The sequence below is a fragment of the Pipistrellus hanaki genome (genome assembly GCF_964339955.1).
Source record: "Pipistrellus hanaki genome assembly, chromosome: 13".
NCBI classification, from domain to species: domain Eukaryota; kingdom Metazoa; phylum Chordata; class Mammalia; order Chiroptera; family Vespertilionidae; genus Pipistrellus; species Pipistrellus hanaki.
This window is the reverse complement of record NC_140515.1, coordinates 18,977,391-18,994,171: the sequence shown is the minus strand read 5'-3', so window position 1 is coordinate 18,994,171 and position 16,781 is coordinate 18,977,391. Positions and strand designations below refer to the sequence as shown.

The window sequence follows — 16,781 nt, the reverse complement described above, 5'->3', positions numbered from 1 at the left end:
GAACAATGGGGAGGAAAAGGAGCCAATAAATGATGCAATTATCAAGAAGGAACCTAGCTGGTCAGAGGAATGGCAAAGAGGTGAGAATCAACAATAAGAGGTTGCTGCGTAGGGCTATCTCATATGGCTGCACACACCCACGACAGAAAAATGGTCTTTCTCCATTGTAACCGTTGTTCTCTTCAACTAAGCCTGCAACTACCAGACCTTGCAAAGGGAGGAGTGCTGTTAATCAAAAAGGATACACCCACCTGGCCAACTGGCTCAGCCAGATCACTTCTATCCATTGACGAGTTAACAGATGCTGCTACATTAGCCTTCAGCAAATATGCAAAATAGAACTTGGGGGGAAAGTGCTTTGATTTGGCCCTTTACCAAGTGGTTCATAGCACCTCATCCGTGTTTAGAGCAAAGGGCAGGTTTAAGTTAACTCTCCAGGCTTCTGAAGAAGTTTAATTAGGACATCATATAGCTATTGCAAGTGCCAAGTCTGGTTCATTTAGTGGGTTTTATGTGGTATGGACCTCTTATAGGATTTACTTTTACTTAGTCTGAGAAAAGCTAGCCCTTGGCCTAAACTGTACACCAGGTAATTCTAAAAATATAAACCATTTGTGTTAAAGGGAAAGAGATTCTGTTATTCATTCCATGCCATCATAGTTTCTAAAAACATTTATTTCCATCTGACTTGCACAGCTAAATAAAGTGGATTTGGCTCAGTAAGGCTTCCATTTATCTTCATCTAAACATTTTGAACTGATACTTATCACAAGACTTTTTCCAAAATTGTGAAGTACATTGTTATAAAAAGTATGTGACAAAAGTAAGGTATCACGAGAGTAGACCTAAGCCATAATAAACTAATAATGTGTTTTCCCACAGAACCCTATGAAATGCAATGAGCCATTGATCAACCTTAGAAAAAAGATTTATTCATTTGTCTGCCCCCAAAAAAATTTTTTTTTTCTAAATTGTCACTTGGTTTTCTGAAAAGAGGATCAACACATTGACTACCTAATTAGTTTGAATATAGTCATTTGTGTATATATTAAACTTAATTTGTAAAGATTTGGGGTCAGTATCTCTACTTCTATGATCAAACTAGTAGAATTTATATATTTACAGTATTTGATACAAGCGTCTTATTTGCTCTAATTAAAATGCTGGTCATTTTCACTATGTGGTACAGAGAACTAATTCGCTTAATCCTTATGTTATAAGCTCACTAGAGGCCCAGTGCACAGATTTGTGCACCGGTGGGGTCCCTCAGCCTGGCCTGCGCCCTCTTATAATCTGGGACCCCTCGGGGGATGTGGGAGAGCTGGTTTCAGCCTGATCCCCACAGGCCAGGCCGAGGGACCCCACTGGTGCACATGCACTGGGCCTCTACTATGCATATAAGATCTTTGCTTAATCTCTTCCTGCCCTCCCCTCTTTCCCCTTCCTGCTGAGATTCATCTGTTTGTTCCATGTTTCCATGCCTGTGGTTTCTGCTCCTGCACTGAGTGTCTGCTCCCTGGTGGTCAGTATGCATCATAGCTATCGGACAGTTATCCAGTTGGCCAGTCACTTAGGCTATATATATATATATATATATATATATATATATATATATATTATTGCCTAAATTAAATTTGTCTCCTAAAACATAATTACTTAACATAAAATCTGTTCCATTATTTTTAATTTGAAAAATAAGTATTAGTTTTGTTTCACAACATCACTGATCAAGTGAATTGTTCTGCTGCAAACAAGAAATGTCTGCTTTAATAGACCTTCAGGATGGATTACATAATGATTCTTTATTTATAAAAGCATCCCCTTGCTCAAAATAATACAGTTCTTTAGTTGTCCCATTGATTTATTATTATTTTTTAAAGTCTACACATTTTATTTTATTATTTTTTAAAATATATTTTATTGATTTTGTACAGAGAGGAAGGGAGAGAGACAGAGAGTTAGAAACATCAATGAGAGAGTCATCGATCAGCTGCCTCTTGCACACCCCCCACCGGGGACATGCCCGCAACCAAGGTACATGCCCTTGACCGGAATCGAACCCGGGACCCTTCAGTCCCCAAGCTGACGCTCGATCCATTGAGCCAAACCGGCCTCAGCTAAAGTCTACACATTTTAGATGCAAATCTTGTATTGCCTTGTTTATTAACCAGACAGTTAAGTGTCTACTGTATATATAGCATTGTATTAGATGGGAGATAGTATGGAGGAGAAATGTGAAACATGCACTTAACATTTATTACTAAAAAGAAAACAATAATAGGAATCCTGTTATTTCTGGAGAAAAAAAATGAGGGTTGGTTGTTAGAAAAGCATGCTGCTTAATAGCTGTGCTATAACTAAGAAGGTACCATGATTTATAGGAGACAATTGAGCTAGAATGAGAATTCTAGTCCTGTCTCCCCCACTTCCCAAATATGTAAGCCATTTCAGAACTCTGAACCTTTTTTCCTATTCTGCAAATGAAAGGACTAGGTTACTTCATCTTCAGTGTCTTTTAAAAAATCTTATGTATCTATATGGATTCATGCTCTTTTAGAAATGAAACTAAATGCTATTAAACAATTAGGGAACTTGAAGAGGTTTCCTGGTTTGCATGTGGTTTTACTGTCTAGTTCTAGAAATTAAGCAAGAAACCACAGTATGCTGGGAGTTCAATGCAGTGCTGGGGTTAGATGTGGAGGCTGGAACTTGGGCTTTATTTTTTTTATTTTTAAATATATTTTAATTGATTTCAGAGAGGAAGGGAGAGGGAGAGAGAGAAGAAAAACATCAATGATGAGAGAGAATCACTGATTCGCTGCCTCCTACACGTCTCACACTGGGGATCAAACCCACAACCCGGGCACATGCCCTGACTGGGAATCAAACCATGACCTCCTGATTCATAGGTCAATGCTCAACCACTGAGCCATGACCAGGCTAGGGCCTGGGTTTTAAATGATGGGCATGTTTGGAGGAATACAGGAAAATGGCATGAGCAAAGATAAGTGAGGAAGCAGTCATGAGTTGGAGTTACTGAGGAGACTATTAGGAATTGAGTATATTAGTGAGTAAAGGAAAGTAATGACTGGATTTTGGAGAACTTTAAAGTCTGATAAAGATAACTGGACTTGATACACAAGGAGACAATATAGTTTCTTAATCTAAATAAAAGAATTGTTCTAGTTTTATAATCTAGGATAGATGAAGAAGGGCAAGCAAGATAGGGTAAGGACAAGAATTTAGGAAGAAATGTTTAGGGCTTATTCTAAGATTGTATTATTAGGGTTGGTAATTTCAAGAGATGTTTTTACTTATGAAAACAACATTTCACACTGAATGCTGTTAACATTTTACCAAATTCCATTTACCTATCTCCTTCTCCCTCTCCCTCTCTCTATATCCTTGAACTGTTGAGAGTATATTGCAAACATCATAGCCTTTTCTCTTAAATATTTCCTTGTGAATTTTTTGGGTTTTTTTACATAACTCTTATACAATTCCCCAAATTAGGAAGTTAGCATTAATATATATTACTTTTATCAAATCCACAAGCCTTAATCACATTTTATCAGTTGTCTCAATAATGAACTTTATGAGAAAAGAAAATCCTGAGTTATGGGTTGCATTCTGTTTTTATGTCTCTTTGGTCTCCTTTAATCTGGAATAGCTCCAGTTTTGTTTTGTTTTTTAAATTTCTCCATTGATTAAGGTATCACATATTTGTCCTCAACCCCCCATTCCAATCCCCTACCCCCACCTCCACTTATACCCCTACCCCCCTATTGTCCTTGACCACTGGTTAGGCTCATATGTATGCACACAAGTCCTTTGGATGATCTCTCCCTTTTATCCCCACCCTCCCTTTGAGGTCCAACAGTCTGACCCATGGCTCATTATCTCTGGGTCTGTTCTTGTTCATCAGCCTATATTGTTTACCATTTCCCCCAGATGAGTGAGATCATGTTCTACTGGAAATATACTTAAGAATCAAAAATGAGACAAGCAATAATCATTATGCTGAAAGGCATATGAATCAGACTGTAGTGAGTTTCTTTCTGGGCCAACAGTTCTTTTGAGACCCAATTTCATTGTCAAACAGTTCCTTATGTGTACATGTCAGCAATAATATTTCAGTACTGGATGGTGGACAAATGGTGGTAATGCAGTTCCAAACCTCCTGGGCAACCTGCAGTGATGCACAGCTGCTGACTGCTAGTATGGCAAGGCATTGTCAGTGTCTTCCATCTCTGGACCACTTCTCTTCTGACTTCATGGCTGGAGTAGTCCTGTCAATTCCTCTCTGTTGCCAGAATCCACATGGTCTCAGAGTTGTTTTCTGAAAATATACAAACATATTCTTGACCAAAAGTTAATAAAGGAATATTTTCTATAAATTTAACTTGGGATCCTTTTTCATTTTTTATCCAAATGATTTTTCTCCGGCTTGTTTTGACACCATGTATTTCTCATGGGTGTCTTGCTGATAGCATTACAATTAATTTTCTAAAGTAAAAATTTTCTAGATGTAATTTACTTTTGGGATATTTTTCCTTACATGATATTCTACTTTCCCCCTTTTTGATTTAAATATTAGGAGGCTTTTGAAAATTTTATAATGTAGTCTTGATAGCTTTTAAATTTTAAATTTTTACACTATAATATGACTCCTTTAGGTTCATTTCCTGTTGTGAGATTTTATCTTGAGATGAACTACCAATAAAAATTTTAGTTAACATTTTAGGAACAGCTTTTTGTCCAGTGTAATTAGTTTTTCTAGAATATTCGCTTATTTCAATTAGCCAATTTAAATTAGCCTGAAAACTTGTCTGCTATTTTACTGTCAAATTTATTACTCTAAAGCAATCTTATTTTACCGTGTAAATATTAAGGGAAAGGATTATTTTGCCTTCTTGAGTAGGCCCTGAGCATTCCTGGTGGTAGGCTGGATTTAGATATCAAAAACCCACTTCCCCACACCATGTTTACAAGGCAACTCAAACAATTCTTGTTGTAGTGTGAGGGCAGCTGCTGTCAGCCAAGTCTCTGTCTCTTACCCGGGCCCAATTTGCCCTGGGCATGGGAAGTTAAGCAGCCAGGGGAGCAGGAGACTCCCTCAGCAAGGGTGAGGTTTCAGGTCCCTGGCTCCAGTTTTTCTTTGTATTTCATGACGTTGACATTTGGACGAGCAGTATTTTATAAAATGTCCCTTAGTTTGTCTGTACCTTTATGTTTCCTCATGATTAGATTCAAGCTATGTATTTTTGGTAGGGATATAACAATAATAATAGTTATCAGGAGTTATCTGATACTAAATTGTTCTATCACTGGTATGTAAACATCCTGTTACTACTATTATCTACTTAATTTTAGCATCTACTGATGATTCTTGCCTGAATCAACTGTTACTATTAATGATTTTATAATTCTGTCATTCCTTTTACATTTACTGGCTGGCTTTCTACTATAAGGAAGAGTTTCCTCTTCTCTTCCCCTTTCCCATGTAATCAATGAGTATGACAATATGTGTATGTAACATCTGAGATTTATTTAGATTGTATTGTGAAATTATATTCTCAGCTGTTTAAAAAATTATTTTTTATTTTTAGAGAGAGGAAGGAAGTGGGAAGGAAGAATGGGTAGGAGGGAGAAAGAGAAACATCAGTGTGAAAGGGAAACATCAATTGGCTACCCCTTGCATGCCCCCTACCAGGGATTAAGCCCAAAAACTGGGCATGTGCCCTGACCAGAATCAAACCTGAAATCTTTTTGTGCATGGGCGATACCCAACCAACTGAGCCACACCAGCAAGGGCCTCCGTTGTGCTTGCTCTACCCTCTCCCTTCTCCCCTAGCCCCTCTCCTCTCTCTCTTTGTTAATCCTTACCTTATTTTAAAGAGAGTGAAAGGGAGGAAAAGAGACAGAGAAAAATATCAGTGTAAGAGAGAGACATCAATTGGTTGCCTCTCACATGTGCCCCAGCCAGGGCTGGGGATTGAGCCTGCAACGCAGGTATGTGTCCTTGACTGGAATGGAACCTGGGACCATTCAGTCCATGGGCCAACACTCTATTCACTGAGCCAAACCGGCTAGGGCAGCTCTGTTTTTATGGATTTAAAGTGGTTATACCTGAGCTATTGTAAACCAAAGTAATAGTCAAATAGAATGTACTGGAAGAATATGACCTAACTGATTTATATCAGAAAATGTGCAGTAGCAGAAAGTTTTAATACAATGAAAGATGAATGACTGAAAGGAAAGAAATTAGGGGAGGGATATAGTTGAGATGCAATCATAAATTTAATTTCTTTCAATAAAACCATTTAAGTTATTTCTTACATCATTTAATAATTCAACAAATATTTGTTATGTGTGTATTGTTGGGAAAACAGTGATGACAAAGTGTGCACAGTGCAGCTTTCAGCCTCATTTTTATTTTGTATCCCACAACTGGGGAAATCATGGTAAAAATACATTTTCTTGAAAATAAGTTCCTTTTTTTTCACTTCCAGTTAAATTAAAATTGAAATTGTTCTGATTTGTTATCAAAGAATTTCAAAATTGGTAAAGAATAGCATTATGCTTGTCTTACTGAAGTTCAGGCCTTCTATAAGTTCAATACGAGTGAAATTTATAATTTTAGTATGTATTAATATATGTTTTATAGTAACATGCCATGAGCTACTAATATATTTATTTAACTGTACTTATATTCTTTCTCCAAAGTAAAATGACTAAAATGCTTAATATAATTTGCTTCCAAGTTTTATTTAACTTATTGTAGTTTTGCTGTGTTTAGTTATGCATGTCTAAACATGAAAGAGATTGCTAATCTTTGGTTGTAGAGATTATATTGTGATACTAACTCTTGCTTTTAAAATAAACATTTTTATCAGATGACTCGCAGGGTGCACATTCAGAAATTGAGGCAAAACAAGAAATTCAGCATCTTCGCAAGGAATTGATTGAAGCCCAGGAGCTAGCTAGAGCAAGTAAACAAAAATGCTTTGAACTTCAAGGTGAGATCAAGATTACTTTGATTCTTTAGGGGATGTGGAGGCAACATGATATAACTGAACGGCCCAAAATTTGGAGTCTAGAGGCAAGGTATCTTGTTCCTGACTCACAGCTTTATGAGATATGTGATCTTGGGACGTTCACTTATATTGTGAACTTACGTTTCACATCAATAAAGTGGAGAGAGTTTGGTTGCTCTACTTCTTTCACATTTTTGATGTGAACATCATGAAAGACCTCTGCCAGTGAAAGATCTTGCTAATTAATTACTTATTGAATACAACAAAAGGGAAAAGCTATGTATGTAAATTTCTAAGTTTTAGTTAACCTAATGTTAGCTACTTAGTATAAGATAAGGGAGATTTATATTCCCTGTGACTTTCCACTGTACTCAGCACTGGAAATGGGAGGAATCAGGCTAGATTAAGGTATAGAAAGAATCTTCAAATGTCCCAACCATTTCTTTTCTAGTAGCTCACTTAACTGTAGAGTCATAGGCCAATGGAGTCATAGGCTGTTCGCTAGAGCTTACACGTCTGTATCATTCACAGTAACTGCCAGGTTGTAATTAGTTAGTACATTAGAAAGTTTTAGAGTGAGGAGAAAGTGGCGTCCTCGTGTTCTCTAAGACAGCCTCCTGACCAGAGGAGGACTCTCAGGGAGGAGCTACTATTCCCTCCCTTTCCTGCTTCTTGGAGAAATTGGAGTTGGTATGCATTGAACTTGAATCTTATGGAGGGCCCAGGCTAATTTAATTATAGTAAAAAAAAAAAAAAAAAAACATTTCCCAAACAGCAGTTATTTAGTCAGTACTTTCTGTGTGCTTGATAGTACACATTAGGATTTTAAGTTCTTTTTTTTTATTTATTTAAGCTCAAAATGCTTATTAACAGCTATTAAGAATGTTTCTCATGTGAAGAATAACACATATCTTAGTGATACAAAGTCTGGGAAACCCTACTACTCAATTGAATAAATTTATTACTTACTACTTACTGTTTTGTGCTCCTAAAATATTTAAACTGCCTAACTGCTAATACTGATGATTCTTACTGCCTAACTTGTTTCCTTCCATAAGCTTTAGGAAAGAATTTTTAAGAAATTTCCCACTGCCCAATTCTGAATATTTTTATTAACTCACAAAATTAGATATACTGTGTTTTATTTTTAGCTCTTTTGGAAGAAGAAAGAAAAGCCTATCGAAATCAAATTGAGGAATCCACTAAACAAATACAGGTTCTTCAAGGTATGGACACTCCAAGGGTATTTGAGATAGTTTTTGGTATTCACAGGGGATGGAAACTTAACAGTGCAGTGTTCCCTTTGTTCTTCCCTAGAATCTGAGCCTATAACTGGGTGAGCTCCTCTCTCCTCTCCTTTCCGCTCCCTTCCTCCATCTCTTCCTTTCTCCTTCCCTTTCTTTCTATATAAAGGAAGATTCCCCTATACTCCAACAATAGATACTTGGGTTAGAAGAACAGGGATGAAGGTAAGAATTTGGAAAGATTGTCACTTTCTGAGTTGTTGTAGTAAGTTACTATAGAGAGATCCTTCAGATAGGAAATCAGTTTGAGCTGCTCTGTGCATTAGCACCTTTAGCTTATGTTGCTAATATTCATAACACACTTGGCATTGCAACAAAAATTATATACCACAAGAAACAGAATAACAGTCCCAACACTGCCTTCAGTGGTAAAGACTGCTCTTCACAGCCCCCATTTAGTGGGCTATCACTGAGTCATTGCAGAAACGAGCAGAAAGACCTCTGCCTGTCATGGGTTTTCTTTGAACTGCAGCTCCTGGTACTGTGAGACTATAATTGTGAGATACCCCAAGTGAGATCTTACTTTCCTATGTTATTGTAAGATTCCTAAGCAAGATTAGTTTGCCTTCATTGTCAAAGAGGGAACTAATATTAGTTAAATTTTTAGTTTGAGAGAGAGGGTGAGAAGAAATTAAATAGACAAATCTCACTTCAGAAGAAATGGGAGCCATTGTATGAGGCCTGGGATATTTGTCCTAAAATATCCCGAGAAAAGCCAGTCTTTGGGTTTTCTTTTGAGTGGAGTATTTGAGCTGTTAAAATTTTTAAATTTTATTATGGTCGAATTAGAATTTCTGGTGTAAGTTGTATATCATTTTAAGTTGAAAACTTTTTAAGCCCTTGTTATATTTTAATGCTATTATTCATTAGTTTATATAAATCTTATTTGCATCTATGTTGCCATTCCGTTTTGTACATGGGCAATTTTCTGTGACTTAGTGCTGCCTTTTGTCTTTAAGATGCTTTACCTAAGCATCCATGAGTGCCCCCTAGTGCCAGCATGTATATTTCAGAACTTAACCCACAAATCCATGGTCCTTCTATCACTGGTCATTGTGTCTTTTCAGGTTTTGAACCTATTACCTCAGTGTTTCCTGCACACTTAAAAGGCCTAATATTTTCTTTAATATTTATTTATGGAGCAACCTCCTCCTCCTCTCCTCTCCCCACCTTAAATCCTCTTGATTGTTTTAATTATTATTTTCTTCTGTCAGAGAAACTTTTTTTTAACCTATAATTTTTTTTGTGTTATAGTAACCAAAACTAGATTTTCTAGTCCTAAACAAAGGGTTATTTTATACAGATTATTTCCAGTTCCATCATGAGGACATAAGACCAGATCTTTTAAAAATCTACCTCTTTGAATGGGGACATCTGTAATAGTGTCAACAATAAAAATAAAGTTTAAAAACTAGGCAGTATTCATTAATTTTATTAATTCTTGATTATTTACTCTGCTAGTATTGGGGATAGGACATGCAGGAGATGTACAGTCTAGTGAAAAGATAAAAAACAAATAAATATATAATGTGTTATCCAATAAGGGCAAGGTAAATAGCTAGAGAATGACAGATAAGATATTTTAGGTAAGTCATCAGAGAAGGCTTCTTTAAGGAGTTGACATTTGAACAGAAAATTGAATCAAGAACATCCAAGATTTTTCTAATATTTACCATTTGATCAAGCAATTCACCCTAAGTACTACTGTTTAGAAAAATTAAAAACTGAGCAGACTACAATGTCTAAAATAAAGGATCTGTCAAAAAGTTACAGGTAATTATTTTGTTGTTAAGAGATGTTCATCACTAGCAGGATAGAGAGCACTACTCGTATTATTATCCCTTCCTGTTTTGTCTCATATGTGTATAGATGCATAGAAAATATCCAGAAGAATAAGTCCAAATATTAGAAGCAACTTTCTCTGTGTGGGGGGAATAAAGATTGGTTTGTTTTTTTCTCCTTGTGTTTCTGGATCTTGATATTTTCTACATTAAACATAGATTGTTCGTACAATCGAATCAAAAACAACAAACAGCTCTGATAGCTTGGGTTGTGTAGTGACCACAGGCCCATATAGGCTGTTCTTATATTGCTGGTTGCTATGGAATAAGAAAATGATAGATAAATATACTTTTGTAGCCCAACTGCAGAGGTTACACATCAATATTGAGAATCTCCGGGAGGAGAAGGACAGTGAAATCACAAGCACTCGAGATGAACTGCTTAGTGCCCGAGATGAAATTCTGCTTCTTCATCAAGCAGCAGAAAGGGCTGCCTCTGAGCGGGACACTGACATTGCTTCTTTACAAGAAGAGCTTAAGAAGGTGCGAGGTGAGCTTGAGCGGTGGCGGAAAGCAGCGTCTGAGTATGAGAAAGAAATCACAAGTCTGCAAAACAGTTTTCAGCTTCGATGTCAACAGTGTGAAGACCAGCAGAGAGAGGAAGCAACGAGGCTACAAGGTGAATAAGTGTATTTTACATAAGCTCTAACCTCTTGACAATGATAACCGTATAACTTGTAAAAATTAACGACCCAGGCTTTTCTTCTCTGTGATAGCAACTGATTGTACAAAGCAATGTCTTCTGATAGGGCTATAAGAACTTCAGGTCTGCAAGTTCTAGAATTAACTAAATGTTTTATAATTTTATGTTTTATTTAAATACTCTTAAAAATGATTTGTCTTATAAAAGTGAAGTGGGGAGGGGATTACAAAAGTTCAAAGTGATGGGGCTTCTCTTGAGGTTTAGATGCAGAGTAATAGGAGTCTAAGACTAGCCATGTAAAATCTGCATGTTTTTGAAGCGGGGGAAGTATGTTGTTCTCTGAAATTTTTCACCTTTTTTTCTCTTAATTATGGAAGTTATGTTCCTATGTTAATGAATATGTTTTGGAATTCTTTTAGGTGAATTAGAGAAGTTGAGAAAGGAATGGAAATTATTGGAAACTGAATGCCATTCTCTAAAAAAGGAAAATGTTTTGCTATCATCAGAACTGCAGCGGCAAGAAAAAGAATTGCACAAGTATGCAAAAACTCTTTTTAGCTTTGAAATATTTCTTTATCTTACATTTTAATCTAAAGTTAATTTAATTTTGATACTTAAGTATATTTTTGGAGCAAAATGTTCAGCCAGTCTCATTTTGCTGTTTGGCAGGTTAACCATGCTACATGACTACTTCAGCACTCTTTTTCTTTTTTTTTTTCTTTTTCTTTTTTTTTTTTTTTAAATCAATCTTTATTGTTCATATTATTACAAAGGTTCCTCATTTCTTCCCCCCTCCACCAGGTTCCCATCCCACCCTCTGCCCCCTCCCCATCCCCCATTGTCCTCATCCATAGGTGCACAGTTTATGTTCAGTCTCTTCCTCCCTCCCTTTCCCCGATAGTAAATCCCTTTTCAGATAGTAAATCTGTTACTTAGCATTTTCTCATATCAATAATACCTCCACATGCCCAATGATACACTTCACACAAAAGACATTTCCAAATAGGTCAACCAGCCTCATCCAGGCCCCACCCAAGGCACTCACAGATCAACACCCCAGCGCTATACTAACTCAACACATCCAGATCTAAGCCTTCATCACTTGATTCAGCAGACCCTCAAGTTCCCGCAAAAGTTTCCAGCCATGTCTGAGAGGCAGCCGTGGGCAGGGACAGGCGAGGAGCGAGCTGTTTCGGGCCTGGCTGCTCCGGGCCTGGCCTCTGTTGCTCTGGTTCGTTCCACAACCAGCTGCTCCAGGTCTGGTCACTGCCGCTCCCGACCTAGTTGCTCTGGACTTGGCTGTTGCTGCTACAGGCCTGGCCGCACCCGACCCGGCTGCTCTGGGCCCGGTTGCTCCGGTCCCGGCCACTCCGGGCCTGGCCGCTCCCAGCCTGTCAGCTGCTGCTCCGGGCCTGGCCGCACCAGACCCAGCTGCTCCGGGCCTGGCCGCTCCCAGCCTGGCAGCCGCTGCTCCGGGCCTGGCTGCACAAGACCCGGCTGCTCCGGGCCTGGCCGCTCCCAGCCTGGCAGCCGCTGCTCCCGGCCTGGCCGCTCCCAGCCTGGCAGCCACTGCTCCGGGCCTGGCCGCACCAGACCCGGCTGCTCCGGGCCTGGCCGCTCCCAGCCTGGCAGCCGCTGCTCCGGGCCTGGCCACACCAGACCCGGCTGCTCCGGGCCTGGCCGCTCCCAGCCTGGCAGCCGCTGCTCCGGGCCTGGCCACACCAGACCCGGCTGCTCCGGGCCTGGCCGCTCCCAGCCTGGCAGCTGTTGCTCTGGGCCTGGCCGCTCCCAGCCTAGCAGCCGCTGCTCCTGGCCTGGCCGCACCAGACCCGGCTGCTCCAGGCCTGGCCGCTCCCAGCCTGGCAGCCGCTGCTCCGGGCCAGGTCACACCAGACCCGGCTGCTCCGGGCCTGGCCGCTCCCAGCCTGGCAGCTGCTGCTCCGGGCCTGGCCACACCAGACCCGGCTGCTCCGGGCCTGGCAGCTCCCAGCCTGGCAGCCGCTGCTCCGGGCCTGGCCGCACCCGACCCGGCTGCTCCGAGCCTGGCCGCTCCCAGCCTGGATGCTCCGTGCTTGGCTACTGCTGTTCTGGGCCTGGCTGCTCCCAACCCGGCTGCTCTGAGCCCGGCTTTTCCAGGCCCGGCCACTCCGTGTCTGGGTGTTCCTGGACTGGCCACCCTGGGCTTGGCTGCCTCTGCTTCAGGCCTGGCTGCCACTGCCCCAGGTCTGGCTGCTCCAGTGCTGGCCGTTGATGGTCTTGTTCTGGCTGCTGCTGCTCTGGGGCCTGGCCACTGCTGCTCCGGGCCCAGCTGCCACTGCCTTGTGCCTGGCCACTCTAGGCCTGGTCGCCGCTGTTCCAACATTCTGTCCCTTTTTTCTCTTTTTTTTTTAAAAACAAAAACAACGCATTTATGTTGCAATGTTGGCTGGTGCGTTGAGTTCTGACTTAGTCTTTGATTTTTCAAGATCTTCTTTGTATTCTTTCTTAAGTAATTTTACTATCATTTGCTCTCACTTGATTTCTTCACATTGAGAACTTCTTTGGTTTCTTCCTCCTTGTCCTGGGGGCTCCGCAGGTTGGCCTGTGGCACCCCTTTGTTCTCCGTAGGCTCCTGCGCTGCCTCAGCCTGTTACCGGGGTTGGAGCCGCCCAGGAAGCAGCCCCCGTCCTTGGCTCTGTTGCCCGCGCTCAGCAGTCGAAGGCTCAGGGGCACCCCCCCCCTGGGGGCCCCGTCGCCCGGCTCCTTGCTGGCGCCCGGCTGGCCGGTGTCCGGCAGGGGCTCCTGCTCCTCGTCGCGTTCCTCCAGTCTGGAGCTTTCTTTCTCCCTCCCACTAGGGGAGTCCAGGATCAGAGTCAACAGACTGTCCTCTGCGCGCCGTGCAGCACTCTTTTTCTACCACCACCATCATGATACCCATTCTTTCCTTTTGGTGTATAGGTTTGTTAAATGCTCCCCCCCAAAAAAAAAAAATATTCCTAAATGTACAGCAAAGATCTATAATTAATGATTGAATTTGTCCTATAAACTAAATAATAATAAATTTCAAATACAAGTTTGCTTTCCTTTCACACCTGTGATTCCTTCTTTTACGATAAGGATGATGAGATGACCATGACAAAGAATTTATACAATTAAAAGACACAAATTCAGCTTCTGGACTTCAAACAGGGTTACATAAAGAGTAATAATATATAAGATCAAGAATTCTCTAATCAGTTAAATCTTTCTAACATCCAGTATCTTACATGCAAACCAATCAATGCAATAGATTTACTTCAATAGATTAGTGGAGTCCTGTTTTCACACAAACATTTGTTGCAGGGTTCAAACTTATTTTTTCTTTAAAAATTTGATCTGTTCTAAGTTTTTATTTAAACAGCATTTGTATTAATATTCAGAATATGAAAGTAGTACCTGTTTATTAGAGAAGCTACTCTTAATCCACCTTCTTTTCCCCAGTACACCAAAATGGAAGTCATTATTCTTACTAGCCTTGTGCTTACCCTCCTCAAGAGCATTAAGACTAGCAAAAAGTGCCAAAACCGGTTTGGCTCAGTGGATAGAGCATCAGCCTGTGGACTGAAAGTTCCCGGGTTCGATTCCGGTCAAGGGCATGTACCTTGGTTGCGGGTACATCCCCAGTAGGGGGTGTGCAAGAGGCAGCTGATCAATGATTCTCTTATTGATGTTTCTAACTTTCTATCCCTCTCTTTCTCTCTGTAAAAAATTAATAAAATATATTTAAAAAAAAAAAAAGACTAGCAAAAAGTCATTGATCACCCTAGCTGGTTTGGCTCAGTGGATAGGGCTTCAGCTCTTGGACTGAAGAGTCCAGGGTTTAATTCCAGTCAAGGGTACCTTGGTCCCAGGCTCTATCCCCAACCTTGGACAAGGCTCATGTTGGAGGCAAAAATTGACCACATGGATGTTTCTCTCTCTTTCTCTGTCTGTCTCTCTTCCTCTCTCTAAAAATCAATGGGAAAAAAATATATCAGTTAAGGATTAACAAAAAAAGAAAAAGGGGCCCAACTGGCATGGCTCAGAGGTTGAACCTCGACCCATGAACCAGGAGGTCGCCAGTTTGATTCCTGGTCAGGGCACATTCCCGGGTTAGGGGCTCACTCCCCAGTAAGGGCATGCAGGAAGCAGCTGATCCATGTTCTCTCTCATTGATGTTTCAATTTGTTGTTATTGTTTGTTTATTTAAAGGAAAGTGTGTGTGTGTGTGTGTGTGTGTGTGTGTGTGTGTGTGTGTTTAATATATTTTTATTGATTTCAAAGAGGAATGGAGAGGGAAAAGGAGATAGAAATATCACTGATGAGAGAGTCATTTGATTGGCTGCCTCCTGCATAGCCCAATACCTCACAACAGGGATCAAACCCACAGCCTGGGCACATGCCCTGACTGGGAATTAAAATGTGATCTCCTGGTTCATAGGTTGATGCTCAACCACCAAGCACGCCGGCTGGGCTCTCATCAATGTTTCTATTTCTCCTTCTCCCTTCCTCTCTCTAAAATCAATAAAAAACATTATATCCTTGCCGAAACCTGTTTGGCTCAGTGAATAGAGTGTGGGCCTGTGGACTGAAAGGTCCCAGGTTTGATTCCGGTCAAGGGCATGTACATTGGTTACGGGCACATCCCCGGTAGGAGGTGTGCAGGAGGCAGCTGGTCCATGTTTCTCATTGATGTTTCTAGCTTTCTATCCCTCTCCTTTCCTCTCTGTAAAAAAAAATCAATAAAATATAAAAAAACAAACAAAAGAAACACATTATATCCTATATAATAAAAGCCTAATATTCTAAGTGTCCTACCATTTGTTCGACCGTTTGACCAATTGCTATGATGTGCACTGACCACCAGAAGGCAGATGCTCCGACCAGTAGATTAGCTTGCTGTTGGGGTCCAGCCAATTGGGACTCGGCAAGTCGGGCTAGACAGGCCCTGGAGCCCTCCTGTGGTATTCTTTCCTGTAGAAGACTTACACTGAATCTTCTATCATAGTTAATATAATGTGATATAACAAAATATAGTCACCTTCTACTTCTATTTTAAAATCTCAACCTTTATATGATTATCTACAAAAAGGACACAGCTTTAAACTTACTTGCATTCTTTATTGTTTTGACACTTTTTACTTATTGAAACTTTTTTTTTTATATGCTTTTCTTTTCTCCTCTGAAGACTCCATCCCTCCTAGTGAAATGTTTAAGGAATTGGACTTCCTGCTGAGTCTAGTTTATACATGAATAACTGTGAATATTTATCTTACAGTTCTCAGAAGCAGAGTTTAGAGCTTACCAGTGATCTCGGCATCCTTCAGATGACAAGGAAAGAGCTTGAGAATCAGATGGGATCCTTGAAAGAACAGCATCTTCGGGATTCAACTGATTTAAAAACTCTTCTCAGTAAGGCTGAAAACCAAGCAAAGGATGTACAGAAAGAGGTAAAGCGGAAAGACATTATAAGCCCCATTATGGTTGGACTTAAAGCCAAAAGCAAATCAGATATTCATGCTAGTTAGAAATCAAGTTACGTTACCTGTCACGAAGTTGATGCTTGGAACATCTCTGCTTGGTGATGTCTAGCTGTGTATCGTAGTCCATATATAGAGAATTTATATTTAGACCAAACCATTAAAAATATAAATATATAAAATTACATTAAAAATTTTTCTGTACCAGTTAGTTGTCCTATATGAAAAGCCCTTTGTACGAAGTCACTTAACCCTTTCAAAGATAGTATCTCACTTAACTTAGAATACTTTGGAAAATGCTCAGCTGTTGAAAATCAACCTATGAACCAGGAGATCACAGTTCGATTCTCAATCAGGACACATGCCAGGGTTGTGGGTTCAATCCCCACCCAGTGTGGGGCATGCAGGAGGCAGCCCATCAATGATTCTCCCTCATCATTGGTGTCTCTATCTCTCTCCACCTTTTCCTTCCTCTCTGA

General features: G+C 40.3%; 1 protein-coding gene across 43 annotated transcripts in view; it reads left to right on the top strand.

Moving 5' to 3' along the window:
* SLMAP (sarcolemma associated protein) overlaps positions 1 to 16,781 on the top strand; it is a 129,207-nt gene that overhangs the window by 102,870 nt on the left and 9,556 nt on the right. For 26 of the 43 annotated variants that reach the window (XM_084903025.1, XM_084903028.1, XM_084903013.1 and 23 more), the window contains 5 exons: positions 6,897 to 7,019; positions 8,189 to 8,263; positions 10,481 to 10,801; positions 11,245 to 11,362; positions 16,101 to 16,272. In XM_084903025.1, coding sequence (XP_084759151.1) covers positions 6,897 to 7,019; positions 8,189 to 8,263; positions 10,481 to 10,801; positions 11,245 to 11,362; positions 16,101 to 16,272 — 809 coding nt within the window. The remainder of the gene's footprint in view (positions 1 to 6,896; positions 7,020 to 8,188; positions 8,264 to 10,480; positions 10,802 to 11,244; positions 11,363 to 16,100; positions 16,273 to 16,781) is intronic. The other 17 variants (XM_084903040.1, XM_084903035.1, XM_084903030.1 and 14 more) reach the window with 1 other exon arrangement.